Here is a 26,453-nt window from a genome sequence, read left to right as displayed (position 1 = left end):
CGCTCCACCAGCTTCTGCATGATCAGTGAGACACTGAATGTTGTAGTAATAATGCCCTCTTGGACCATAAAGTTGTTTATTTATTTTTTTCCCCCATTATAGCCTTTGGTCTGGGATCTCGGGCTCCCTCTAGTGGTAAAGGCCAGGAGGCTCTGCAGGATTACATTTTACATTTTACAGCATTTATCAGACGCCCTTATACAGAGCAACTTACAATCAATATTTACAGGGACAGTCCCCCAGGAGACACTTAGGGTTAAGTGTCTTGCTCAGGGACACAATGGTAGTAAGTGAGATTTGAACCCGGGTCTTCTGGTTCATAGGCGAGTGTGTTAACCACTAGGCTACTACCACCCTACAAAGCACAGCACAGTGTACTGTGTAGCTATTATTCTTAAATAATACAGCAAATTACTACACACTAATTGTGTCTTTCAATAATAGTATTAATAACAAATATGTATACTACTAATATAACTACGTCCTGTGTAAACTAGTTTAAAAGGCCTGCACTACTCTATTTGAATCTCTAACATGTAAACACTGGCCCCTTATGAATGGCATTAGGGGGGGGGGACTTTGTTCGGCCACGATTAGCCTTGTAGATGCTCCAGAAGGTGAATATTTCCCTGAGATAGGGGAGAGAGACGGTTATGCAACTGTTGACAACACGCAGTGGTGCCCGTGAAGCTGCACCTTGCAGATAGCGGTGAACATGAGGATGATAAAAATGCACTAAACAAACACGGTGCTCTGTATAGACTAATCTTCTTGAGTCATCTATGAAGACAGAAAACAAATATACTGTTCAAGATCTAGTATGTTTGTGGAGGTTTTTGTGTTTGAATTGTAAGCACACTTTGAACTATCTGTGCAACTTTCCATTCTGGTGAAGGTTCTCAGTCATCCAGGTCATGGTAATCCAAAAAAGGGGCTGAAATGAAGGCAACTGGACTTCTTTAGTTCCTTGAAGGCATTTCGCTTCTCATCCCAGGAGCTTTGTCGATACTAACTGGAATATGGGAGTGTAAGCTGTAACTGTAAGTCAGTGTCGCTTGTCCCTGCTGTGTTTGACTGATCCCCTTTTTGAGTTGAGTTTGAGTGGGGTCCTTTTTCTCTTGTCCTTGAGGTGTAGGTGGAGTCTTGACCAGAAAAAGTGTTGTGCTATGCGCTTGGGTAGTTGTTTCCTTCTCAGTTTCTCTGAGACTCCTGCCGTATATGGGATGACAATGCTTCTGTTCTTTCTATTTTTTGCTGCGACGTCTTTCCCAGATTTCTTTGTTGATTTAACAAAGGCCCAGGTTTGGGTTTTGGAGTTTGGGTATCTGCAGGTTTGGAGTTCAGTCTAATTCACACCTTCCTGCATCAAAACATCTAAAAAGGGGGATCAATCCAACAGAATAGGGGCGAACGACACTGACGACTCCTCAGGGGAGGGACAGGTAGTATCAGCTCATCATCAGTGGTGGGCAGTGGTGGCCTAGTGGTTAAGGAAGCGGCCCCGCCGGTTCGAATCCCGATTTGCACTGAGCAAAGCACCGTCCTGTCATGGCTGCCCACTGCTCACCAAGGGTGTTGGTTAAAAGCAGAGGACACATGACAACGAACAGCTTAAAATAGCGACTCTCCCATATTCCAGTAGGAATTGACAAATGAAAGCGAAACGCCTTCGTTTGAAGACCCCTTCTTTTGGTTTGACCTCTCTGGTGCGGACGCGGTGCGCGTTCCGTGTTTTTTTGTTCGTCTCTGTCGGAAGTTGACGCGCGAATGCGCGCGTCCGCCGCGTGGGCGTTGCTGCGGGTCACGTGACCTGGAGTTATAAAACGCACGCGCACGTGGCGGACCCACGACCAACAGACCAGATTCAAGCTCGCTGCTGGATGTGACAACTATCCATTAAAAAGGACGCTTTTTTTTTTATTGTTTCTTTCTTAATTTATCGCTTTTTTTAGTTCTTTATTGTGTAGTTCCAACGTTTGCCTCGTCAGAGCTTTCTTTTAGTTTTGGTTAAAAAAAACAACAACAGAACAGCAACAGGCAGCATGTCAGACAAAATGACGCAAAGTAAAAGCTGCCCCATCCCCACCCGGGTCCTGCAGCTGAAGGACTGGTCCCAGCTGCCGGACTGCTACAGCCAGACGCCCGGGGGGACGCTGTTCTCCACCACCCCGGGAGGTAAGCGGCGTCGCCGCCTGACCCGCCCGGAGCCTCCGCGGTCTCCGCCCCGAACCGCCTGGCGCTTTTGTTTCGGGGGAAAGGGGCTTTCTGAGATTTGCGTGGAGGGCGTGAGGAGTAAAACGTTCCTCTGCGCCGACTTTGTGGCCGCTGCTGCTGCTGCTGCTTCTCCGCAGTTCGGGAATTAGCCAGAACATTCCGTCCCTGCCAGGAGGAGATCGGGAGCTTCTGCTGCTGCTGCTGTTGCTGCTGTTGCTCCTCCCTTTCTAGGAATGGGAATTCTGGCTTTTTGCAATGGAGCTTCTGGCTGCTCCCACCTCCTCTGCAGCCCTGATTCCTAGAACTGAACCTCTGGTGCCAAAAGGGGTTCAGAACCCGAGCTCTGCAGACCAAGGTTATTTCTGGCATGTGTCCGGTAGGCGTGGCACTCCAGGGTTGGGTCCGCTTATATATTCATCTGGGGGGGGTGGGCGCCCATTTCAAAAATGCCTTTAATTCTGTCTTAGATTATTTACTGTCTTTTACTATTTACAGTCGTGAATATTTTCTCACCGAGGACCTCTGGCTTTGAGTTTCATTGAAGAAATGTAGAATTTATACTAAAAGCTGCTCAGAAGAGTGGGTGACAAGTTGGATCTGATATTTCTTCATTTAACCCCCCTTTACTAGGAACCCGCATCATCTATGACAGGAAGTTCCTACTGGACTGTAGAAATTCGCCTATCGCTCGCACCCCCCCTTGCTGTTTGCCCCAGATTCCTGGAGTGACCGTCCCTGCCCTCCACCCCCTGTCTAAGCTAGAGGAGCTTAAAGAACTCGAGGAGGAGAAAGACTTGGCTGGTATAAAAAAGAAAAAAAATATATATATATATGCCATGTGCTTTATAATACATAAATGAATAAATTCAGTGCTGCATAATGTTTTGATCGTTCACATGTTAAAAATAAGTGAGACCCATGGGACCATTTCTTTTGTTTTACTCTACAGCCGATGAGAACCAGTTTGAGATGGACATCTGAGCAGACCGTGGCCTCCTGTGGAGCGCTGCATTGTGACGTGCCATGTTTAGTTCTCTGGATCAATACTTTTAATAGAAATCATTGAACAAGCACGTGCAAGGGGAGCAACAGAGAATGTGTTGCTTACTTATTTTATAAATTAGAAAAGAAACATGAGGACTGCTGGGCTGAATTTATAAGCCTCTCTTTTTGTACTTTATTTTTTCCCTTTTTATAATGACATTTGCCAGTGAAAGGATGTAAAGCAGCAGTTGAATGTGAGGCAACTGCAGACATGCAGCGCGCTCCACTTCGACACAACCTTTATGCATTATGCATGCTTTTTATTCTGAGGATTTCTGCAGCTAACAGGGATCTAGTAAAAGTTGTCCTTTGGTAGCATAATTAGTTTTATTTAGTTGAAATTCCTAAATATGGATCCTGATACACTTTTGCCAAGTATAGAAAAGCATGCTGTACAGTACCATTTGTACTTTAGCTTATTATGAGCTGGCATCTAATTTCCATAGTTCCGTATCATTGAAAACATCAACATTACGGAATAAAATATTTTGTGCCTTTTTGGTTGTTTGGTTATTTCCCGGGGCAGCAGACAGTCTGAAAATGTTCTGGGCCAAAGGATGCAATGCAATTGTGCAAAAGTAGGAAGTTTAACATGCTTTCTGAATCTGGGTCAACGTGGCGAGGAAAATACCCTCCCACTCCTCTGAGAACTGGTGGGCTATTTTTGTACCCCAGCCTCGTGGTCCGGACACTTTGCTATGGTGACACGGTTGCCCCACAGCTGTTGTGCCGCAATGGACAGGCATGTAGTCCAATTGGAAGTGCTCATTGGATAAGGAGTCAAGAGGAATGTCCGTGACATTTCACTAACTTTACTAGAGGACCCAAACAGACAAAAACACGAACGCTCGTGTTGTGCGCTGTTTTCAGTGAGAAAATCAAAATCCGTTTAAAGTTAGACATTTTGTAACTTTAGGCTTCTGTAGCATCTGTACATGTATATTTCAAAAGTAAAAAAGTGAAAAGTGAAGTGATTGTCACATGTGATACACAGCAAATTTGTCCTCTGAATTTAACCCATCACCCTGTGTGAAACATCACAACTTCCAGAAACATTTGAATGTTCTTTAGGTTGAAATAAAATGATCAATAAAAGACAACAAATCACATGAGCCAATATTTAATTCACAAACAGAACACAGAGAAATGTAAAAAACTGTGACATTTTACTCAAGCTAATGTGAAATATGGTTCCCTTCTTGTGTGGTATAGGTTTTCAGCTGCTGAAGAGTTTGTGTTTATTGCTGATGTATTTTTTGTTTGATGTTCAATCAGTCAAATTTTATTTAGACAGATTTTTACAATGTATTTTGTCACAAAGAGTTCAAGGCCCCTAGTGGGCAAGCCAGAGACAACAGTGGCAAGTAAACACTGCCTGAAAAAGGAAGAAACCTCGGGGAGAAACAAGGCTCAGTGAGGGGAACCCATCCTCCTCTGGTCAGCACTGGATTTCCCTGGGATGTTCAGTCAAATTTTATCAGGAGAATGCCACATGCAGGTTACTGGGGTTCAGTTATGTACAATGACGTAATATTGAGGTAGCATGAGCCAGGCACCACGCAGGAAATGTTCCCCATAGGTGAAAGATCTGCACCGCAGGCAGGCCAGTTCAGCAGATGGTCTCTTCTCACATATAGCCATGCTGCTGTAATCGCTGCAGTTTCGGGTTTTGCATTGTCCTGCTAGAAATAATACAGCCAAAGCAACGCTAGTGGGCAGTGGAGGCCGTAAGGAAACAGACCCATAATCAGAAGGTTGCTGGTTCGAATCCAGTGCCACTGAGCAAGGTACCATCCCCCACATGCTGCTCCCCGGGCATCTTTTGTGGCCGTTGTGTGTGCTGTGCTGGGTAGAAGAAGAGCTGGACTTGTTGCTTGTTGGTCCAGCGATCCTTTTTGCAAGTCATTCGGAAAACAAACCATGGGGAGATTTTCTTTTTTAAATCTGTGTAAAAATGATCTGGATTTTGAAATCCCTTGTTTTGCCATCCAGGATGTGGTAATTCAGTTTGCTTTTATAATTTTTTTCTCAAAGCAACACGAGACCGGATCACCATACAGAAAACAGAAATTCCAGGATTACCAGATCCTGGTTTTAAAGGGAACCCACAGTGTAGCCTACTGGCTATGTAAAGAACAACGGGCAGACCACAAATCCTACTCGTGTTTCACTCTTCATTTTTTTATACAGCCAGATTCTCAACAGAATAATATTTCCAACAAAATACAATGGACAGAAGATCTTTTTGTTTTGAGCTTTGAAATTTTGAAATGTTGCACAGATATTGCTATTCTGAAAGGTATACTGACATAATATTGTAATATGTAATATAAATAAATATTTCATCAACAAAAATGCTTTTGACTTAATTTGGTGCCTGAAATTCAGACTGAATCCACCCTTTTTTTGGGAACAGGAATATTATTTTTTGTATAAAATGTATCGAAATTCACACAAACTTTTGACCAACACAAAGTGAAGGTCTGATCCAGATTAAAACTGTATTAGGTGATCTGATCTGATTTCAGAATCTCTCTTTTCCATTTCAACAACCCATTTTTTTTCGAGATTTGAACCTATCTGTTCCCATTGGATTACTTACATTGGATCCCATTGAACCACCCAGCCCAGAAGCCACCCTCCACAATGTAGATAAGCCACAAAAGGTCACTGCTAAAGAAGATCTGTGCTGTATCCAGTCACACTTGCCTATGAACCAGAAAACCCAGGTTCAAATCCTGCTTACTACAATTGTGTCCCTGATCAAGACACTTAACCCTAAATTGCTCCAGGGGGACTGTCACTGTCACTACTGTAAGTCGCTCTGAATAAGGGCATCTGATAAATGCTGCAAAGGTGCACCAGCTGCAGGGATAACCGCGGCCTTGAGAACATGTTGCATTCCTGATGTCAAGCCACTCCTGAAACATGGACAACGTTAGGGGTGTCTCACCTGGGCTGGGCAGAAGAAGAACTGCATTGTTGCTCATTGGTCCAGTGGTCCTTTTTTCAGATGAAATCAAGGTCCGAGAGTCTGGAAGAGGAGGGGAGAGCCACAAAATCCATATTTTTTGGAGTCAGTGATGTTTAGGTGTGCCATGTCCTCTGCTGGTGTTGGTCCTCTGTGTTTTCTGTAGGACATTTTAATATTTGTTGATGCCTTATGCTGAAAAGCTCTACTGAGATTCTGATTTCATTTCAGCAGGACTGCGAAAGGTACCACAAGCTGGTTCAATGCCCATGGTGTTGATCGGGGCAGTGGGGCAGTGGTGGCCTAGAGGGTAAGGAAACAGACCCGTAATCAGAAGCTCCCAAGGTGCCTCTGAGCAAAGCACCATCCCCACACACTGCTCCCCTGACGCCTGTCATGGCTGCCCACTGATCAACAAGGGTGATGGTTAAAAGCAGAGGACATATTCCGTTGTGTGCATCTGTGCTGTGCTGCAGTGTTTCACAATGACTTTCACTTTTCACTTCTCCTGGGTGTTGTCAGGAGGAAGATGAGAGGCACCACACCCAACAATGCAGATGACCTGAAGGCGGAAAGCAACCTGGGCTTCCAGTACACCTCAGTATTGCCACAGGCTGGTCGCCTCCATGCCACACAGCTTTAATGCTGTAGTTCATGCAAAAGGACCCCCAACCAAGGTTGAGTGCAAAGAATTTTGGAATTTCATTATCCATAAGCCACAAGCATCAAAAGTACAAGAAATAAAGGGTTGAGATGTTTTGCTGTAATTAATCAAAACATTAATCTGATATTTCACATTTTCCGATTATTCAAATGTTTTTCTGAGCTGCAACTGTGCGTTAAACCTGTTAAATCCCAATAACTGTCAAGAAAGGAATAAGGATTCAAGAAAGGAATCCTTAGTGCTCTGCTGTCTGAAAAATCATGTTCCACTGCGGCTGTTATCACTGAGCCATGGCTGGCTGGAGTCAATGTTTGCAAGTCTACCCATTAGAGTGTTTATTTAAAGGGCAGGTCCACACAGCCGCTCACATCCCTATTATAGGCCGTGACGCCGCGCTGGAGCGGTGTACATCATTTCAAAAAATTCACCCTTTAGAGTGTTGACCGTGTACGTACCAGGCCCACATCCTCATCCCTATCATGTTGTCTTTATTTTGTGCAGACACTAAAGCCACGCTGACTGTGAACTTTCACATGCGAGGGCATGTGACGTGATATTATGAGCTTTAATTTGCTACTTACTGGGACAGTTCTCGTGGCACAGCATGCTCAAGGACACAGTGACAGCAGCGGGACCTTGTGGGTTTGAAAAACGTACGGACAAGCATTACCTCTGGAAACATTACTCCAGATGTGATAGGATCCTTTCTGTGATTTTACCGTCACACCGCCACAGTTCAGAGTCCAGTCCCTACTTGTTTCCTAGCTGCCACGGTACTGAGCCGTCACTTTTGAACGCCCTGCCTTGGATAGATGTGTGTTTTTTGTGCAGGATACACGCAAGATGTCAGTGTATATATTATATTATATTACATTATATTATATCATATTATATTATTTTATATTATATTGCATTGTATTGTATTGTATTGTATTGTTGCTGGATGGAACTATGAATCAGCCTGTAATGGATGATGTATTAAGTGATGTTTGGAAAGTGCTTCTTATCCAAAAGGAGGCGAGCCGTGGCTCGTGTCATTGGCGGAGCCTGTGACGTCATTGCGCTTTAACATCATCATCAGATGCGCCGCAGTTTCAGCCTCCGGACGTCGCCGCCAACGTCGCAGACCGCAGAAGAGTCCATTTTATTTTTAAGGTTAGTAGATTATTATGTATCCGCCCTGTTTGCTTGTTTATTTCTTTGTATGTTCGCGCCGAGTCGGACCGCCCCGTCCCATCATGATGTGGGGACCGTCGCCACGGGCTCCTGATTTTGCAGTTTAAAATCGAAATCCACACAACAGAGTGTATGAATCTTAAAGCTGTTGTGCTATTAAAACGCAGTGCGCATTTTGGACGCTAATGAATCAAAGTCACATCCTTCTCTCCCCAGAGCTCCTGCTTACATCATTTAGTAATGATCAAATTCTGCAATATATGACTGATTATTCTCTCCTCTAATGATGTGTTCTATGATAAGTCATGATAAGATGGCTTTTATGGCCGTTTTACAGCTTTATAAATTATATGTTAACAGGAATATAGTTTAACAGAACTCTGAAGAAATATATATTTATATAGTTCTTTTTCTCTCCCTGTTCAACATTTAATAATTTATTATCAACACAGATGCTTTCCTGGAACAAAATACTACTGTATATTTGCAGTTGAACCCATTGTGTATTCAGCATACTTTACATTTTGTGTTTTTCACATGTGAGAGACCAAGGCAAGAATTTCTTGTAGTGTGTGTGTGTGTGTGTGTGTGTGTGTGTTTTAAACCCCTCAGGAATGCACATGTTATGGCTACTAATTGGGCCTCGGGGTTTTACCCGTTACATCACTGTGACCGTAGTGCTCTCGCGGTTGGTGTTGGGATGTTTCCCAATGAAATTCATCGGGATGAATGTCTGAGACGTGAACTCCAAAGGTCGTTGGAAGCACAATAGTTGAGAAGAGGCCGTCAGAAAGTACTACGTCGTTTCCTGTATGGCGGTGTTAAAATCGGGTGATAGATCCACTTCCTGTTTGGATGATTATTAAAGTAACATGGTGCAGGAACAAATGAACCTGTGCCCGGGTACGTGTCTCTTCCAGTGTCCTGTAAACAATAAACTTGAAGTTACATTTGAATGTTAATTTTTAAAATGCTCTGAAATGATTACCTCCCTTTGCATAGCATTGTTTATGATATGAAACATAGCTTTCAAATAATTTCTTACCTATTTTTGGTAACTCACCTTGATGGCTGTTCTGTGCACTGGTATATCATCATATAGGTGTGTCAGGTAAAAGGATATTGGATTTCCAGATCACGTGGCCGGGTTTTACTACCCAAACAGACAGACTAAACACAATTGACCGACCCCCACCCAAAGAAACAAAGGGAATATTTGAAATTGACTTGGCCAAACCAAACGGCACAAGAAGGGGAACACAGTGAACACTAATTACAACATACATGCAGACATCAGCCAGGCAAACCCCAAACCTCCCCGGGGAATGTAGCAGGAATGGTCCAGCCGAAACAGGTCCCTCCTGCATTTAGGCCCCTTCGGCCCTCAACCCCGACTGCTGCCTGACAGGAAGTGCTCTTAGGGAGGACCTCCCCCAACACCCGAGGTATCTACACTGAACCAACCCGTCTAACCCCGAAATGTGTGCGCGTCGTATAAAACGCTGTAAAGTTAAGGCAAAAGTAAAGCTGCAATAATAAATCGATGAGGTGCAGAGGGTGTGGGTGTGCTGTGACCCCGTGTGGCGGCGTGGTTGTTTTTTTTTTTCAGTATGTGGAGCATAATGGATATTGATCGATCGGACATTAGCTGGTGCTGGTGAGACAGGGCACAGCTGAAGCTGCCGGGAAATGCCGTGTAGCCACCCCCACCCCCCGTTCCACTTTTTGCATGTAGGTAAATTGTAGGTAAATTAATGACTGGATGAAATTAGGAGTGTGGGTGGGTGTGTTTGTGTTCACTACCCACCTATGCTCAGACGTACGTCAATGTCTGTGTAAAAATGCCTTTTTATTCATGCCAAGGTTCTCACTCGTAATTGTGCCGGGTGTCTGGTCTACAAATGTGTTGGATTTCCATCTACTTTCATGCACTTAACTCCACGGTGGAAAAACCATGATTTGCATGTAAGGCACAGTCCATTAATCTTCAGCTTCTAAACTTCTAAACATCACAGGACTCCCTGTATGCACTCGTTCCATGTCTTGGTTACGGTATATAAAAATATAGTTAATGAATAACGTAGAGCATCTCTCTATGCTCAGACCAGTGTGGTGCCCAAAGTGGCAGCCCTACGGTAGGGATGTGCGATACCACCGACTTCCTTTTCAGTCAGATACCAAGTAAAAATCAGGTTGGCATCGGCAATACTGATACTTCATACAAAAGCTAAATGTGATTGGACAATCGAACTAAAAAATGTGTGTCTCCGAAACCGTGGAGGGGTTGGTGGGTGTTTGTCTACTGGGGGGTCGAGGTTGGCGCTCGCCCGGCACGCCAAACAGACTGGGTCCGCCCCTTGATGTGATGTCAGGTTGATGTGTGAGGAGTGGTATTTCTTCCGGCGTGTTTACTTATTTATGATCGATCCAATACTGATACAAACTTGGTATTGATATTTAGGATCGATCCACACATCCCTAGCCTAAACCAGTCTGTATCAATGGCTGGCGCATTGGCAGCATTTATTTAAAGATATGTTATGTGGGAATATAAACTACAGTGGTTGAAGCAAAAGTGTTCATTATATATTTTAATAATTTGGGTTTAGCCTAGTTTTTTTTTTTTAATTTTAATTATTTTTTTTCTCTGTGGGTCCTATTGCTGAACCAGAAGCGGTGTTCAGTTACTATAGCCTCAAATCCACTCTCAGTCCCACTAATGCTGCCGTGAGATTTATTATTTTATAGGAAGCTCCCCCTTTCCTTACACCTCTACGTTTTCCATCGTAATATTTTTTAATTTCCTTCCTGGTAGATTTATGGTGAAATATTGGACTGATTGCATAGTCTTACATTTGGCATCTTTAAGGCCAGAATAGCTATGAATAGTCATAAGACCTTGAATTTTGCTGTATTCAATCATTACTTAACTTTTACACTATATTAATTAAAAAAACATATTTTGTGTCGTTCATTAATAAAAAAAAAAAATCATATGTCATATTCATACTTTCTGTTCTTTAAATATCTGGAATGTGTAAACATATAAATCTCACAGATAAGTAATTGAATTCGGATAGGTGTGGTTATTTGTATAATAATCTTATCTAAGTCTACTGCCCTTTGATAAATGTAACCTACAGGTAAGTCCACGCTGTACTCTAAAGGCTACCACTGTACATTTAAAACCAGATACTCGTGTCACAATTACATTATGGAAGTTTTATTTAAATGGTTTTTTTTTTTTCTTTTAACTGTGTACTTTTCATGTCGCCCGATTTCCTTTCATTCATAGTTCTCTTGAAATCAAGTTCCTGTTCAATGAGTCACATTTTTTCCCCCGCAGTTGCTAAGCACCTCACATGACGTTATAACCTTATCTCAAATTAGCAATAATTTACCTGAAGTCAGTTTTTACTCTAGACGAACTTCCAAAGACACTGTATTTGAGAAAATGATCGTTATTGATTACTGTTTCTTGCTTTTATAAGTACTGCATGTTGTTATTTCTTTGTTTAGCTCAATTGTAGTGTGATCTCAACGTATCCCGGTTCTCAAATCAAAATTACAGATTGCAAGCCCTGTGATCTGATTAACTGTTGTGATTTTTAATACTTAAACATTGAAGTAAATCAACACCTTTTAATGCATCTGCTTTTTGTTTCATTCCTTTATTGGGTATGATATGACACGGATGGGGAAATTCATCATAGCCAGAAACTCTCCCCATACAAAGTTTTAATGCCAATTCAGATAACCCATCTCAGGATCCTGTCTCAATAATCTAAATTACTGCATGCTTTAATGCTAAGAATTTGTTACTTGTATTATTATTTATTATATACAACAATAACATACAACAATGACCTTATTTCTACAGTTGGATTTGAAAAATACAGATGAATTTTGAGCAGCCCCCTCCATATTATGGCCCAGGACCCAACCCAGGGTATGCTCCCCAGGGGCCGCCTCCACAGGGGTATCCCGGTGGTCCCAATGCAGGATATCCCAACTACCCCCCAGGACCTGCAGGCCCTTATCCAGCCCCTGGACAGCCATACCCTCAGCAGCCATATGGCTGGCAGAATGCTCCTCAGCCGGGCCCAGTGTATGGGGAAGGTCCTAAAAACACAGGTAAAAAGAACTGTGCGGTAATGGAATCATATTGTATCGTTCTCTTTGCCCATGCCACACATGTACCTCTGATGTAGCATGTTAGGGCGGCCTAGCAAGAGATGGCTGTACCGAGCAGATCTCTACTCAGGCTGGATGGTGTGATATTACCATTGTACAGTTGAAGCATGTTGACTTTTGTCATCTAGTACAATATTAAGGTTAGTTATATATGAATATCTCATAATTAGTACAAAATATGGTTTTTGAGGTCAGAGGTCTTACAGTGGTCTTGCAGTGCTAGCTGGTTAGTATGTTAAATGAAAACAACGCAAAACCATTGTTTACATTCTATTTCTTCACATTCTGTTGATATATAATTTATTTTTGGTTTGTTCCAACAAAGATAACCTCGTAGCAACATCTACTGTGAACAAATGGTCAAATTGCGTTAATTTGCAATAAAGTTCTGACTGTTTGGGCAATTGTACTAAGATTTCTGCCCCCCTTCCCCTGCTCAGTTTACATTGTTGAGGACCGAAGACAGAATGATGCCGGAGACTCCTGCCTCACTGCTTGCTGGACTGCGCTGTGTTGCTGCTGCCTGTGGGACATGCTGACATAGAGCCTTCGTACCTTTCCCCATGCCGCAACCCACAGTAAATGCTGACCCTTTACACCAAAAATACTCAATGCTTGTCATTACATGGTCTTCTGTGAGACTCTGAATGTCTGAGGTTATGTCTTTTTATTCCAATTTGTAAATAAAGTAAAATAGACCCACAGAATTGTGCTTTTCCCAGCATACTACTATTTACAAAAAAAAAAGTGATATAAGAAATGCACCAGCCACATGCACGGTTTTCAGCACTTGAAGACGAATGACTGCACAGAGGGTAAGGCCTTTTATAGGCCTTAGGCCCTGTCCACACAGACACGTTTTTCTCTGAAACTGCAAAACGTCTATTCGATCTGGCCTTGCGTCCACATGGAGACGCCGTTTCAGGGCACCAGAACGGTTATTTTCTGAAAATGGTTCAAGAGTGAAATCCTCTTTTCCGCATCTCCGTGTGGATGCTGACGTATTAGTGTCACGTAACTCGCCAGGGACGCCCCGGGAAGGCAGAAGCAGGTGATCCCAGAACATCAAACCAGCACCGGCCGAGGTTTGGGCGCCCAGTCATCCAGTTCACATCATCTTTGAACACAGGAGAACTTGACACAAAGTGATGAACAAGCAGGGAGTTACAGCGCGTATGTGCAGGTGTGGAGGAGGGGGGGGGATTAAACAGCGTTCTGGATGTTCTCCACCTCTCTCTGTGGACGACAACATTTCAGATAACGCTTTGTGTGAATGATGTTTTTTTTTTTTTTTTTTTTAAAGAAAACCTGTTTTAGAGAAAATTATTTTCATGTGGATGGGGCCTTAGACTTTTAAACTATTTATTAATCTGAATGTACACACAGTTAGTAAACCTGCATGCTGTTCACTGTTCTGATATATTTTTGTATTGTTGTACTAAATTAGTGTGAATTCCAGTTTTTTTTTTTTATGCCCTATTTCTTGATATTGTTTTTCACTTAAAATGACAATTGATTCCAAAAGAATTGCCTTGGCTTAAAACAAAATAAACTTTAAAAAATAGTCCTCATACGTGGTGCATTCTTTGTTCAGTGAAATTGTAACATGCTTTTTTCAGATCATTTATAGGCCATGAGATCTCATTTTTTGGTAGTAGTGTAGTAGTCTTAATTTGTGTACTAATACTTTGTTGAGAAGTAGCAGATCAATCAAATTTTAAAGAGGTTGAATATACAGTACACATTTTCTCATTCAGTGGGTTTTCTTTATTTTCATGACATTGGTAGATCAAAACTATGAATGAACACATGTGGAGTTACGTACTTAACAAAAAGTGGAGACCTGGTCTCCACAGTCACCGGACCTGAACCCCAATCCAGATGGTTTGGGGTGGGCTGGATCGCAGAGTAAAGGTAAAGGGGCCAAGAAGTGTTAAACACCTCTGGGAACTCCTTCAAGACTGTTGGACAACCATTTCAGGTGACGACCTCTTGAAGCTCATTGAGAGAATGCCAAGAGTGTTCAAAGCAGGAGTCAGAGCAAAGAAACTAGAATATAATACATGTTTTCACTTATTTCACCTATTTTGTTAAGTACATAACTCCACATGTGTTCATTCATAGTTTTGATGCCTTCAGTGAGAATCTACCAACGTTATTGGTCATAAAAATGAAGAAAACACATTGAATGAGAATGTGTGTCCAAACTTTTGGCCTGTACTGTATAATCATCTGCAGTGCATAATAGAATCAGAGGAGCTTCCTCTGGACAAGACCATACTGGACATCCATGATCTTCGGCCCTGCATCGCAAATTGGCACTATTCTTTAATGGAAATCACTAAATGGACTTGGGAATATGTCCAGAAAACAGGTAGCTGTGTTGGCCACAATTGCCAGCTATGCAAAGAAGAGCCAAAGTCTACTACCATTTAAATTGGAAAACGGTTTTGCGGTCCGACAAGTCAAAATTTGTAAAGAGACGTCATGGCATCTGCGCAGTCCAGCATCTTATCAGGACAATGCTCCAACGGCAGCATTTATGGTGCATATATGTTGTGGGCACCTTGGCTTTGTCAAAGATCTTTCACCTACTGAAACCATTCGATGCATCATAAAACATAAAATACACCACAGAAGACATGGGAAAGTTGAGCAACTAGAATCCTGTCTCCTCAGTCCCCCGACTTTTACAGACTGTTGGTAAAAGTAGACAGGATGCCATGGATTTGGATTTTTACATGGATTTAACACTACTCATGCTTCCCCATGCCGTGTCCCAGAGTAAATGCTGACCCTTTCATGTTGATTCACTATGGGAGTAAGACGAGATGTCTAACCGACATCTCATCTTGGATGGCAGCCTATCACCTCCAACTCAATCCCACCAAAACTGAACTAATATTCATTCCAGCAGATTCTTCACCACATCAGGATCTTACTATTTACCTAGACAACTCGCAGCTCTCTCTTTCTGCAACAGCCCGCAACCTTGGCAGAACAATAGACAACCAACTCTCCTTCTCAACTCACATCAGCAATCTTTCCCGCTCATGTAGATTCCTTCTCTACAATATCAGACGGATCCGCCCTTATCTGTCAACCCAGGCCACCCAACTACTGGTTCAGTCCTTAGTAATCTCATGACTGGACTACTGTAACTCCCTTCTAGCTGGTCTACCACGATGTACCATCCGACCTCTACAACTAATACAAAATGCAGCAGCACGACTAATCTTCAACCTTCCCAAATTCTCCCACACCACCCCTCTTCTACGTTCCCTCCACTGGCTCCCAGTAGCTGCACGCATCAGATTCAAAATACTGATGCTGGCCTGCAAAGCCAAACATGGAGTAGCACCATCCTACCTCACAGCCCTTATTACACCTCACACTGCACCTCGTATACTCCGAGCCTCCAGTACTGCTTGCCTGGTCCCTCCATAGCTGAAGGTAAAAGGAAGACGCTCATCTAGACTCTTCTCTGTCTTGGCCCCTCGGTGGTGGAATGAACTTCCCCTCGAGGTCAGAACAGCTCGGTCACTGAGCACCTTCAAACGGCAGCTCAAGACCTTCCTCTTTAAAGAATATTTAGATTAAATTGTAATTTTCTTATTGTCGAACTTGTGTACAGAATCTACAACAGAGTGAATAAAATAGATGTATTCATAGTTGGGGTCCTAGTGAACCGGAATTGATCTCTTCATCGATGGTAACTTGAAAGCACGTTGTAAGTTGCTCTGGATAAGGGCGTCTTCCAAATGCCGTAAATGTAAATGTAAATGTAAATGTAATGTAAATGAGAAAGGCAACTGTAATAAAACAACTTGCACTTTAGACTAACACAGATAATTTCTACTTATCATAAGCAAGCGCAGCCATGCAGTATAATACACAGATGTGCTATAAAATAGGATCATGAAACAGCTTAACAAGACAACAACCAATGGCTAAAATGCTGCCTCATGGGTGCAGACAAACACCGGAAGGAGCTGCGACGAAGACTGCTGCGGGCATTTACATTATGATTGGGGAAATTACTGTCCTTGGTTGTAAATGCATTTAAACACATTTGAATACAGATTTATGGCCAGCCATGCAATTCAAATGCTTCTTGGTTTGGATGTATATAATTATTTTATGTGCAAAATCTTCCATAATTCACAGTCATGACAGTGACAATGACATCAGCATGAAATAAAAGAACTTTGAGGATGATCAAAGACCTTTGTAAATATTGATATTGTAAAAAGTAAATAACTTAAAAACATCTCATTTGTCATTTTTGTTTCAATTTTCTGTCGATTTTTTTGTTTGCTTTATTAACGTGACCCCGCCTGGCTTGCCGCTCCCACACTGCTCCGGTAGGGGGCGCGCGTCAACGAGAAATCCCGCGACGACGACGACTCCGAGAAAAAGCCGGATCAATGACCCCGGAAGGGGTTTCCGCGGACTCCGGCCGTGCGCAGGGTGGGATCGGCCCGGGGGAGGGGGGCGTGCGGGTTGGAAGGTATGGAGCACGGCTTTTCTCGGAGCGGCGTAGCCCCGCTCCCCGTCCCTCTCGCTTCCCTTTAAACAGGCCGATCGGCGCGGTGCCATGAAGAGCGTGGCCGCGCGGGGTGGGCTGTGTTCCGCGGCGGTCCCACACAGCATGCCGAAGCGGCGGACACCCTGCTGCAGCCTCCGGTGGGTCCCGGTGCGCTAGTTAGGCCTGGAAGGAGCTGTTTAATACAAGAAGCGCTGGACATGAACGGGATGGTCGCCGGAAAATGTCGGGGTGCAGAATTCTCCGGACTGCGCTTCTAAAGAAGCCCCTGGCCGTCCTGGTGCGGTCTTGGGGTTCGCGATGTAGCCGTTTACAGCATTGCTGAGATGCTCCATGCTTACAGATGAATTGCATCGTGGTATTTCTGGAATATCATGGAATTTCCTCACAGGGAATTCGATCATTTGGGTGCCAGGTCAGGGAATTTAGTTAATAAGATCTAGCGCAGTAGCCCAAATCTGATGTGTGTTCACACATCTTTGTTCCCAGTGATCTTTGTGTGTCCCTACACAAGTGTAATTTACAAGATGCGTGGCTTGAAAATGAAGGAATTTTTAAGGACTAGTCACCCGAAGTGATAAAATAAAACATGGACGTAGAAAAAGGTGGTGGTCCAAACTCTGAACCCAGCGGCACACCACATACAATCCAGATTTGCTCAGAGTCGTCGTCATTTAGTTTCAATAGAATGAAAGCAATTATTAAGCCAAAGGTTATTAAAAAGGTTCCGTCGTGTCTGTTAGTTTGCTTGTGTCTGTGTCCCTCTGTCACTTTACTGCTTGTCTCTGTTCTCTTTTTTTTTTTTTTTTTTTTTTTGGTATTTTGAAGGATCAGCATGTGTACGCCGTTATACAAGCTGTACAAGTGGCACGTCTTCAATTTTGTCCCAGGGAAACGTTTTATGAAACATTTACAAGAATGTGAGGGGTGTATTTACTTTTGTGAGATACTGTATACAGTATGAAGCCACCACAGACGCGCTCTACGCCTTTTTTTCAACCGATCAGTATCGGAAGAAATGAGGAATCTTCTGTAATCTGTGTTGTGAACAATTGATGCTATTATAATATATCGTTGTCGCGAGATTTTATAACCATGAATGATGGTTTGATGTCTTTCTGCAGGCTGTTTTTCATGGCCCTTGTGGTGCTGGTGCTAATCTCGCTTGGGCTTCTGAGAAACGCATTCTTTTACGTGGAACAAAACCCTGCCGTGTATCATGTGGACCCTAAATATCGAGAGGTAAGCTGATTCGGGGGTGACCTGAATGATAAAGAGTGTTGCTTTCTCAACATCATAAATGCGTGTGGCACTAACGACAGAAATATTTCCAAAAACGATCTCGGAATTCAGTGAATGCTCCAAGACCAGAAACCTGGACGTGGGTGGTAGTAGCCTAGTGGGTAACACACTCGCCTATGAACCAGAAGACCCAGGTTGAAATCCCACTTACTACCATCGTGTCCCTGAGTGTCTCCAGGGGGACTGTCCCTGTAACTACTGATTGTAAGTCGCTCTGGATAAGGGCGTCTGATAAATGCCGTAAATGAAAAAGTTCACAAAATCCCACCGTGCTGTAGTGTTATAACTACACACGTCTCTTTTTCGCAAAACTGATGCTTAATTGTCCAATAGTTTAATTTTATTGTGAGCTTAAAGGGGACATTGTGAAGATTCTCAGTCATCCAGGTGAAGTTGTCTGAAAGTTGAGTCATGGCAACTGGACTTCTTTCTTTAAGGTAGAGACGTTTCATCATGCATCACTCACCGAACCTATTCAAGGCAGGAGTGAGGTGAAACCATCTTGGAGGATCATTTGTGGTCCCTTGCTTTGATACAAGTTCTGTGGATGCAGAATGAAACTTATCCACCTTAAAGAGAGAAGTTTGTACTAGGGCTGCACGATTTTGGGAAAAAGACATATTGCAATTATTGAGATCAATATTGCGATATGCTATTGCGATATGATAAAGGGCACTTGCTTGTATATCAATGAAAAGTCGCATACAAATAACTAATAGTGAAATGTTTAATTTCAAAGTGAAACATACAAACTACTTATAACAACTTGAAATGCCCAGTGCTTTCATACAATATTCTACAAAATTAAATAATAATAAAAAATGTCTTTACTTTAAAAAACATTACTGTTGAACGACAAACCCTGGTAAGGCTAAACAACTGTTTTGATTATATTTGGCCATTATAAAACGGGATTTTATAATGGCCAAATATATTCAAAACAATTGTCCTGCCTTACCTATGAAATGTAATCCCCCGGGATCTGGTTTGGAGCGTACAGCGGTTTGTACAGCCCCAAGCTAGATTGAGGCATTTTATGCACATCTCTCCATAGACATGGACTCCAGAGCCCAGCCTATCGCAATATGGCGGCGACATTGACGTATGTGTACCCATATGTCTATGTGAGTCACGAATCTGAGGTCTCCATTGAACCGAATCGAAAGTCATGTGACCAAACACATTTAAATCGTTCATGTAATCGCACAGACTGACATCACGATTACGATTGTGATTAGATTAATCGTGCAGCACTAGTTTGTATCAATGGGAAGTTTTAACTTTGATTGTTTAGTATGCCGCCAAATGTTGGAGTTAAAATATCATGTGCTTTTTCAACCCATAGTGATGGGATGTTCCCATTAAACTCAATTACTTTGATTTTCAGAGTAAATCACTGTCACTGGAGGCTGTCGTTTTAAGTTCATCTATAAAACACAATTCTTATTTGATTTTCTCTTTCCTAACATGACAAGATCAGCATTAATCCTTAACCCAGCCTGTACTTATATTGTCAATAATGATGCAGCCATTCATTCACAACGTAATATGTCAGCTAAATAGTAAGGTAAATGTATGAAGAGTAGGGCTGCAACTAACGATTATTTTAATAATCGATTAACCTGTCGATTATGTTTGTGATTAATCGTAGAATCTGATAAAAAAAAAAAAAACAAGAAAAGCATTCATTTCCAACCCTTTATTCAAAAACAGAACCAAAATCTTTAGAAAGTGCACAAACATGTTGCTCCTTGAGCTGTTATAATAATAATAAAATAAAAATTGACTAACACAAAAACATACACATGTATGCTTTACATCTGCCAAATATAGACTTTTTTTTTTTTAAATAAAGTGCCACCTGAGCTGCCAGAACGATAAATAATTTATAAAAAAATAAAAATTTAACAGGATTTGTTTCAATGTCAGAACTTGTTCTCTACACTACACTGCAGATGCACACACTCACAAACTCTCACACAGACACACACACTGCAAAAAATGCTTTTCTAACTTAGTAGTTTTGTACTGATTTCAGTCCATATCTCTAAAAAATCTTAAATCAAGATACATTTACTAGGCACATGAAATAGCAAAAGAAATGATGTCTTGTTTTCTGATAAAACATCTCAAAATTAAGTGATTGTTTAAAACAAGCAAAATTATCTGCCAATGGGGTAAGAAAACTAATCTTAATGAGATATAATCTCAAACAGAAGTTTTAAGCATCACTTAATCTTCTCATGCCATTTTTCTTGTCTAGTAATCTTGATTTAAGATTTTTTAGATATTTGTACTGGAAACGAGACAGAATTACTAGGTAAGAAAAGCTTTTTTTGCAGTGTAGCTATACATGACAACAGATTGAAGAATGAATGGTCCAAAAAAGGCTAGTGAATAAAAACATGTCTTTAGTCTTTTAATGCTAAGTAACTATAGCACCCCTGCTTTTCTACTGTTATTAACAAGCTAACGCTAACTTGCCTGTCAAGCTGGATGACAGGTAAACATTTACATTTACAGCATTTATCAGACGCCCTTATCCAGAGCAACTTACAATCAGTAGTTACAGGACAGTCCCCCTGGAGCAACTTAGGGTTAAGTGTCTTGCTCAGGGACACAATAGGCGAGTCGTCCACGTGGAGACACAGTGAACAGTCCGAACGCTGTTTCATCCCCCCTCCACACCTGTAGGTGGCGCTGTAAGTCCCAGTCTAGTTCTCCGCAGTTAAACACCAGCACCAGGGACATTACGTTCCTCACTTCAAAATGGAACAAAAGTAGGATTCTGTAGTGACTTCCCCTGCTGCTGAACTCCCTTCTTCCTCCTCAAACACTCCAACATGTTTGCGTTTCAGGTGCTGGATCATTGCCGTGGTGCTCCCGTGCCGTGCTGTGTCACTTTTGCATATTTTCAGGCAGATTTCTCTGCCTCCGCCATGTATCTGTCCTCTACCTCCGCTTGTTTTTTTCAATTTTTGCTCCGCGCTGTCTATGAGGCGACAAACTTTGCTAGCATCTGTGCGTGAGAGAGACAGAGTGTGTTCACTCCGCGCTCAAATAAATTTTTTTATTTTTTTTTTAATAATCAAACGTCTCCGCGTCGCGCGACATAACGAATCGATTAGGAAATTCATTGCCAACTCTTTTAGTAATCGATTTTTATCGATTCGTTGTTGCAGCCCTAATGAAGAGCGATATTTGGTAGACCTAAATGCAAAACCAGAAAGCTTCCATGTAAATTTCTGTCATTTATTTTCTAGCCACCCTCCCAGTGTCTTATTATGCTGTATTAGAGCTTTATCTCGACAGGCTTCCAGGCGCTGATGGTAATGAATGACAGGGACCTGTCAGTAGCCTTGCCAAAGTGGAAACTTCCTACCGTTTTTATGTTTTTCTTAATTTCCAGGTTATGTATCATGTTAATTTCTCATCTCTATGTAATGGGATTGTACAGAATTGTGACTAATAGAGATGTTTTGTCCCTTCCTGCTAGTTGGCGCATGCCTACAGTCGAAATATATTGGCCAGAGAATGCAGACCGTCGTTCGCACGCCAAGAAATCAGGGCGCGGCTTCGCACCTCCTCTTCTGTAACGGGCCCCTTTTTATGGAGGGATGTGCACCTACCCGACACGGTCTTCCAATATCCGCCCCCGTTCGGTTTCCTCGACCTCCACGGGAAACTCATGGAAGTCCTCAGCCTCCTTCCCAGCGGCCCGAGCCAGCAGCATCAGCGCAGCGCGGACGTGTGCCGGAAGTGCGTGGTTGTCGGCAATGGAGGGATTTTGCGGGGACTGGAACTGGGCTCCCTCATTGATGAGTTTGACATAGTGATCAGGTATAAATGTATAAAATGTTGTAGGACGGGGCATTGTAACACATTTATTAACAAAAAAAATTCATGTAGACAATAACAGGTGATTTTTATTTTATTTATTTTTTCAAAAAAATAAAGATTTCTTTCATTTCTATAAGCCAGTCCAGCAAGTTCTGCTTTGATAAAGCAGTTTTGTGTGTGTGTGTGCATGCCAAAAGTTTGAACACACCTTCCCATTCATGTGTTTTCTTTATTTTTATGACCATTTACGTTGGTAGATTCTCACTGAAGGCATCAAAACTATGAATGAACACGTGGAGTTACGTACTTAACAAAAAAAGGTGAACTAACTGAAAACATGTTTTATATTCTAGTTTCTTTGCTCTGATTACTGCTTTGCACACTCTTGGCATTCTCTCGATGAGCTTCAAGAGGTCGTCACCTGAAATGGTTTTCCAACAGCTCACCCCAAACCATCTGTATTGGGTTCAGGTCCGGTGACTGTGGAGGCCGGGTCTCCACTTTTTGTTAAGTACATAACTCCACATGTGTTCATTCATAGTTTTGATGCCTTCAGTGAGAATCACATTGAAAACGCATTGAATGAGAAGGTGTGTCCTTCTTTTATGTCCCAAGTGTTTATAAAAAGACCATGTGCATGAATTTATTGTCGCTTTGCTGCTGAGGTGCATTAAATGGTTTTAAGCAGAATTGATGGTTTGCAGACTGAACAGCGGCCCGCTGCAGAACTTCAGTAAAGACGTTGGGAACCACACCAGCATCCGGATGAGCTACCCTGAGGGCAGCCCGAAGGTCTGGGAGGATCATGAGCCCACGCTGCTGTTTGTGGCTGTGATCTACAAGTCTGTCGACTTCCACTGGCTCAAGGCCATGATAACTAGACAGAAAGTGGTGAGTGCTGAGGATGGAATGTTTGTCTTGTCTATAAGGCCCAATAACTGATCTGTTCCCTTTCTCTGCAGTCCCTGTGGGATTGGCTCTTCTTCTGGCAGAAGGTGCCAGATGAGATCCCCATCAAACCATCCCAGTTCCAGGTTCTTAATCCTGAGATTATCAGGGAGGTTGCCATGGACATGCTGCAGTATTCCACCCCAAAATTCCGCTTCTGGGGCTGGGACCAGGTCTGGAAAAGCGTTCTCATACTCATGTTCTTCTCATGTAGAACTGGTCCAGTAGGAGATTCGGAATTCCAGTACAAATGAGTTTTCTGGTGATAAACAAAATCAAATGAGTATTTCACAAACCATTATATTATATTTCTATAATGGTTGGGAGTGTTTTGTGGTTTTATCTACAAAAATTGTAACCAAGCTTGTAATTCACTTTGACTGTATAGTCTGTTTGTTCTCCACGGTCTGGTCTGTTCTAATGCAGCCATGGTAAAAGGTACCAGAAAGGATGTAAACAGGAAGTAAACCATTTAGATTTAAACGTGGTATAAACGGTATATGATATAAATTCGGCCAGCATGAGAGAATTTAGATCCCACTGACCTACCGCAGTAATATCCGCTCCTCACAAAGTCGCATCACCTGCACGAAACCACGCCTATTGCAGCACGAGCCATTAGTTTTGGGCGTGAGCACAGGGCGGACAGCAGGGTTTCTGTGATTTCTTAAAATTTGAGTTCCTAAGGCCTTAAATATCATTAAAATGACTGGTAATTCTTTAAAGGTCTTAAAAATACTGCAGACACAGTAAATAAAATGAAATAAGCCTTCAATCCGTCAGTAATCCATAGGTCGCTGTGCACTTCTGGCCCGTTTCAGTTCCCACTCCATACCATTTGAAAGGGAAGTTATTGTCATTGTGAAAAGCACATGGTTCACAGCCCATGGTGACACAACGAATTGTGTCCTCTGTATTTAACCCATCACCCTTGGTGAGGTGCCCGGGGAGCAGTGTGTGGGGACGGTGCTTTACACAGTGGCACCTTGGTGGATCGGCAACCTTCCAATTACAAGGGTGCTTCCTTACCCGCTAGGCCACCACTCTCCCGGTCGGTTCCGCGATTGTGATTGGGTACTGACAGCGTGCACGGAAATGACCAGGGCTGGTCCTAGCTTGTTTAGTGCGTGTGCAAAAATATATATATATATATATATATACACACACACACACATACATACATGCAAATTAAAATTTACTTAATTAAAATTTGCGTATTAAAAATAAACATTTTGGAATCCTGGAGGGACTGTATGGTATGACCACTTGGTTGGAGTCCCTGGTTGGAGATTGACAAATGATATTTGCCCCTCGAGCCAAAGTCAGAGCAGCTTTCTAATTTAGCAACCTGGACTACGCTCTCATGACAGTATTTGCATTTGTTTATTTCCCTTTACTCCATTTTACTCTCTAGTGTCTGTGTTACCAGGAGGGGGGGGTTGAAATGATCTCAGGTTCTTTATTTGCTGGTAGTAGATAGTTTCTCTTCCCAAAATCTATATTTTTTATAGAAATCTCTGTTCTCCAGTAGTAGACTTGTACATGGGAATTTGATTACTCCATAGTTAACCTGCTTATATGAAGGAAAAAACATTTACTGAGAATAAAAATTTTATTTTTAGAACACATATGTTCTTCTATTCACAGAATGTGCCAACATTGGGCATCTCCGCACTCAACCTGGCCACCTACCTATGCGATGAGGTCAGCCTGGCCGGTTTTGGCTACAACATGAGCCAGAAGGAGGCGCCACTGCATTATTACGACAGCCTGCCAATGACGGCTATGCTAGCGGAGGAGATGCACAACGTGGACCGAGAGAGGGCCTTCCTGCAGAGACTGGTGGCTGACGGAACCATCTCAGACCTCACAGGCGGCCTGCACTGCAGCTTCTGCACCAGCTGATGGATTCATTCCAGATTCCATTTTTATTCAGAATTCATTTATTCAGACTCTACACGTTTTACGCATGCAGCGGAAGCTGAACTTTTTCCACACACAAAAAAAGCATGTGCTACGTGCTATCGTCCCACTTAATGAAGGACTGTTGCATCTAAAGGTCACTTGCAGTTAATTCCCAAATGCCTTGTCTTGCTGCTGTTAATGTCTTATTTTTTTAGTTTTGTTTTAGTTAAGGCATTTTATTCCAGTATTGTGATTTTTTTTTTATTTTTTTAAGATGCTTTTTAAAATATATTATATATGCATTGTCCAGTTGCTGCTGTCCAGATAAAATCTTTTAAAAGATTTTATTGACACCTGTTCGATGTAAAAGAAAATACACATTATTTCAATATAGCTAAGTTTTTTTTTTTCCGGCCGTATAAGAAAAAATTAGTTTTGCTACCTGTCCGCATGTGGATATTGTGACATTTTTTAATTCAGAGGTGACTTGGGACTTGTGCAATATGACAGAAAATAACATTATTCTGAAAGTCTGCTGGGCGTTCCATGGACGCAAACCAATAAACTAAATTATATGTGGGAAGGGGGGACTTATGTGCCATATTTCGTCATCAAAATGTACTAACATATTTGCATATAGCACTGAATACATAAATAAACTGCAGCCCTACATGCATTAATGACCAGATGTATTAGACTCCTCTTCCTTCCTTTGGATGCTCCTGTTTATGCCAGCTTGGGACTGTCACATATCTCCAGTGGCTGGGTTACCTTATTTATTAGACTAATTTCAGAGTAAATCAAAATTTGCTGTACGGTAAGACTTTGAAGTTGTGATGTACATGCTGGATTAGAATGGACATCCATTCTTCTTGTGCAGGTTGTGTTCCTCAAACCATTTTGGCATTGTGGCAGGATGCATTATTCATCTGAAAGACGACATCCGGGAATGCTGTCCCCACTGAATAGGCTTTTTCGGTGACAGACATGCATCCCACACAAGAGCTGCAGTTCTGGACAGACTGCCGTCCGGCCATTTAGCCGTCACAATTTGGTCCAGATTGACTCCGTATACTTGGCCACTGTTTCTGATTCTAGCTCATCAAAATATTCGCTTGCTACGTTTGATATATTCAAAGTGTCAGTGGTGCTAATGCTATGGCTGGTCATGGCATGTCACCACTGAAACACAGCAGCTGTCAGCTCCACTCCAAAAAAAGAGAACTAAAAAAAGTTTTTAATTCACTAGAGGAAGAAGTATAAGGATCACAGGCTTGATAAGGTGCCTGTATTTCAGTTTTCATAAAAAAAATGCCACTGGTCATCAAAAAAAACAATCCCTTTGGGGCCCTTCTACGTGCAGCTCTGCCCGTCCTCATGTTTTTGAGTGACATCACAGATGATTTTCAATTTAAAATCCTCCTCTACATCTACATTGGCTGCATCAATCGTTTCATCTCCCCCCTCAGCAATTCAGTTTTTAAAATGTTATTTGAGGATTTGGGGTGTGAATGTCTCAGACTCTCTCCGATAATGCAGGGACGCCGCCACATAATTTGGCAACATTGCAGAGATATTTACTTAATTTGGTTGACTTATCCAGAGCGACTTACAATCAGTAGTGACAGGGACAATCCCTCCTGGAGACT

The 26,453-nt window shown here is 42.3% G+C and overlaps 3 protein-coding genes across 3 annotated transcripts; all 3 read left to right on the top strand.

Moving 5' to 3' along the window:
• The first annotated feature begins 1,827 nt into the window (after positions 1-1,827).
• Positions 1,828-3,756, top strand: eif4ebp3l (eukaryotic translation initiation factor 4E binding protein 3, like). Its single transcript, XM_028959798.1, has 3 exons — positions 1,828-2,175; positions 2,845-3,015; positions 3,164-3,756. Exons 1-3 carry the CDS (start codon positions 2,043-2,045, stop codon positions 3,193-3,195), a joined length of 336 nt encoding a protein of 111 aa, XP_028815631.1. The 5' UTR covers positions 1,828-2,042; the 3' UTR covers positions 3,196-3,756.
• Positions 3,757-7,890: 4,134 nt separating this feature from the next.
• Positions 7,891-13,735, top strand: LOC114768376 (cysteine-rich and transmembrane domain-containing protein 1-like). Its single transcript, XM_028960621.1, has 3 exons — positions 7,891-8,048; positions 11,950-12,203; positions 12,704-13,735. Exons 2-3 carry the CDS (start codon positions 11,969-11,971, stop codon positions 12,805-12,807), a joined length of 339 nt encoding a protein of 112 aa, XP_028816454.1. The 5' UTR covers positions 7,891-8,048; positions 11,950-11,968; the 3' UTR covers positions 12,808-13,735.
• A 2,946-nt stretch (positions 13,736-16,681) lies between these two features.
• Positions 16,682-25,492, top strand: st3gal5 (ST3 beta-galactoside alpha-2,3-sialyltransferase 5). The gene is made up of 6 exons (XM_028960302.1): positions 16,682-16,949; positions 17,934-18,051; positions 21,608-21,951; positions 22,656-22,842; positions 22,914-23,072; positions 24,547-25,492. The coding sequence occupies exons 1-6, from the start codon at positions 16,861-16,863 to the stop codon at positions 24,802-24,804; spliced, it is 1,155 nt and encodes a 384-aa protein (XP_028816135.1). The 5' UTR covers positions 16,682-16,860; the 3' UTR covers positions 24,805-25,492.
• Positions 25,493-26,453: the final 961 nt, after the last annotated feature.

This window comes from Denticeps clupeoides, chromosome 18, assembly GCF_900700375.1.
Source record: "Denticeps clupeoides chromosome 18, fDenClu1.1, whole genome shotgun sequence".
NCBI lineage: Eukaryota > Metazoa > Chordata > Actinopteri > Clupeiformes > Denticipitidae > Denticeps > Denticeps clupeoides.
Note: the sequence above shows the minus strand (reverse complement) of the source record. Positions and strands in the feature narration are given on the sequence as shown.

What these genes read in the sequence shown, in the direction of transcription:
- eif4ebp3l (XM_028959798.1), top strand. Translation starts at nt 2,043, where the DNA reads ATGTCAGACAAAATGACGCAAAGTAAAAGCTGCCCCATCCCCACCCGG. An exon ending in GTTCTCCACCACCCCGGGAG is followed by an intron (nt 2,176 to 2,844) that starts GTAAGCGGCGTC and finishes CCCCTTTACTAG; the next exon opens with GAACCCGCATCATCTATGAC. An exon ending in GGAGGAGAAAGACTTGGCTG is followed by an intron (nt 3,016 to 3,163) that starts GTATAAAAAAGA and finishes TTTACTCTACAG; the next exon opens with CCGATGAGAACCAGTTTGAG.
- LOC114768376 (XM_028960621.1), top strand. Translation starts at nt 11,969, where the DNA reads ATGAATTTTGAGCAGCCCCCTCCATATTATGGCCCAGGACCCAACCCA. An exon ending in GGAAGGTCCTAAAAACACAG is followed by an intron (nt 12,204 to 12,703) that starts GTAAAAAGAACT and finishes TCCCCTGCTCAG; the next exon opens with TTTACATTGTTGAGGACCGA.
- st3gal5 (XM_028960302.1), top strand. Translation starts at nt 16,861, where the DNA reads ATGAAGAGCGTGGCCGCGCGGGGTGGGCTGTGTTCCGCGGCGGTCCCA. An exon ending in GAGTTTGACATAGTGATCAG is followed by an intron (nt 21,952 to 22,655) that starts GTATAAATGTAT and finishes GATGGTTTGCAG; the next exon opens with ACTGAACAGCGGCCCGCTGC. An exon ending in GCTTCTGGGGCTGGGACCAG is followed by an intron (nt 23,073 to 24,546) that starts GTCTGGAAAAGC and finishes TTCTATTCACAG; the next exon opens with AATGTGCCAACATTGGGCAT.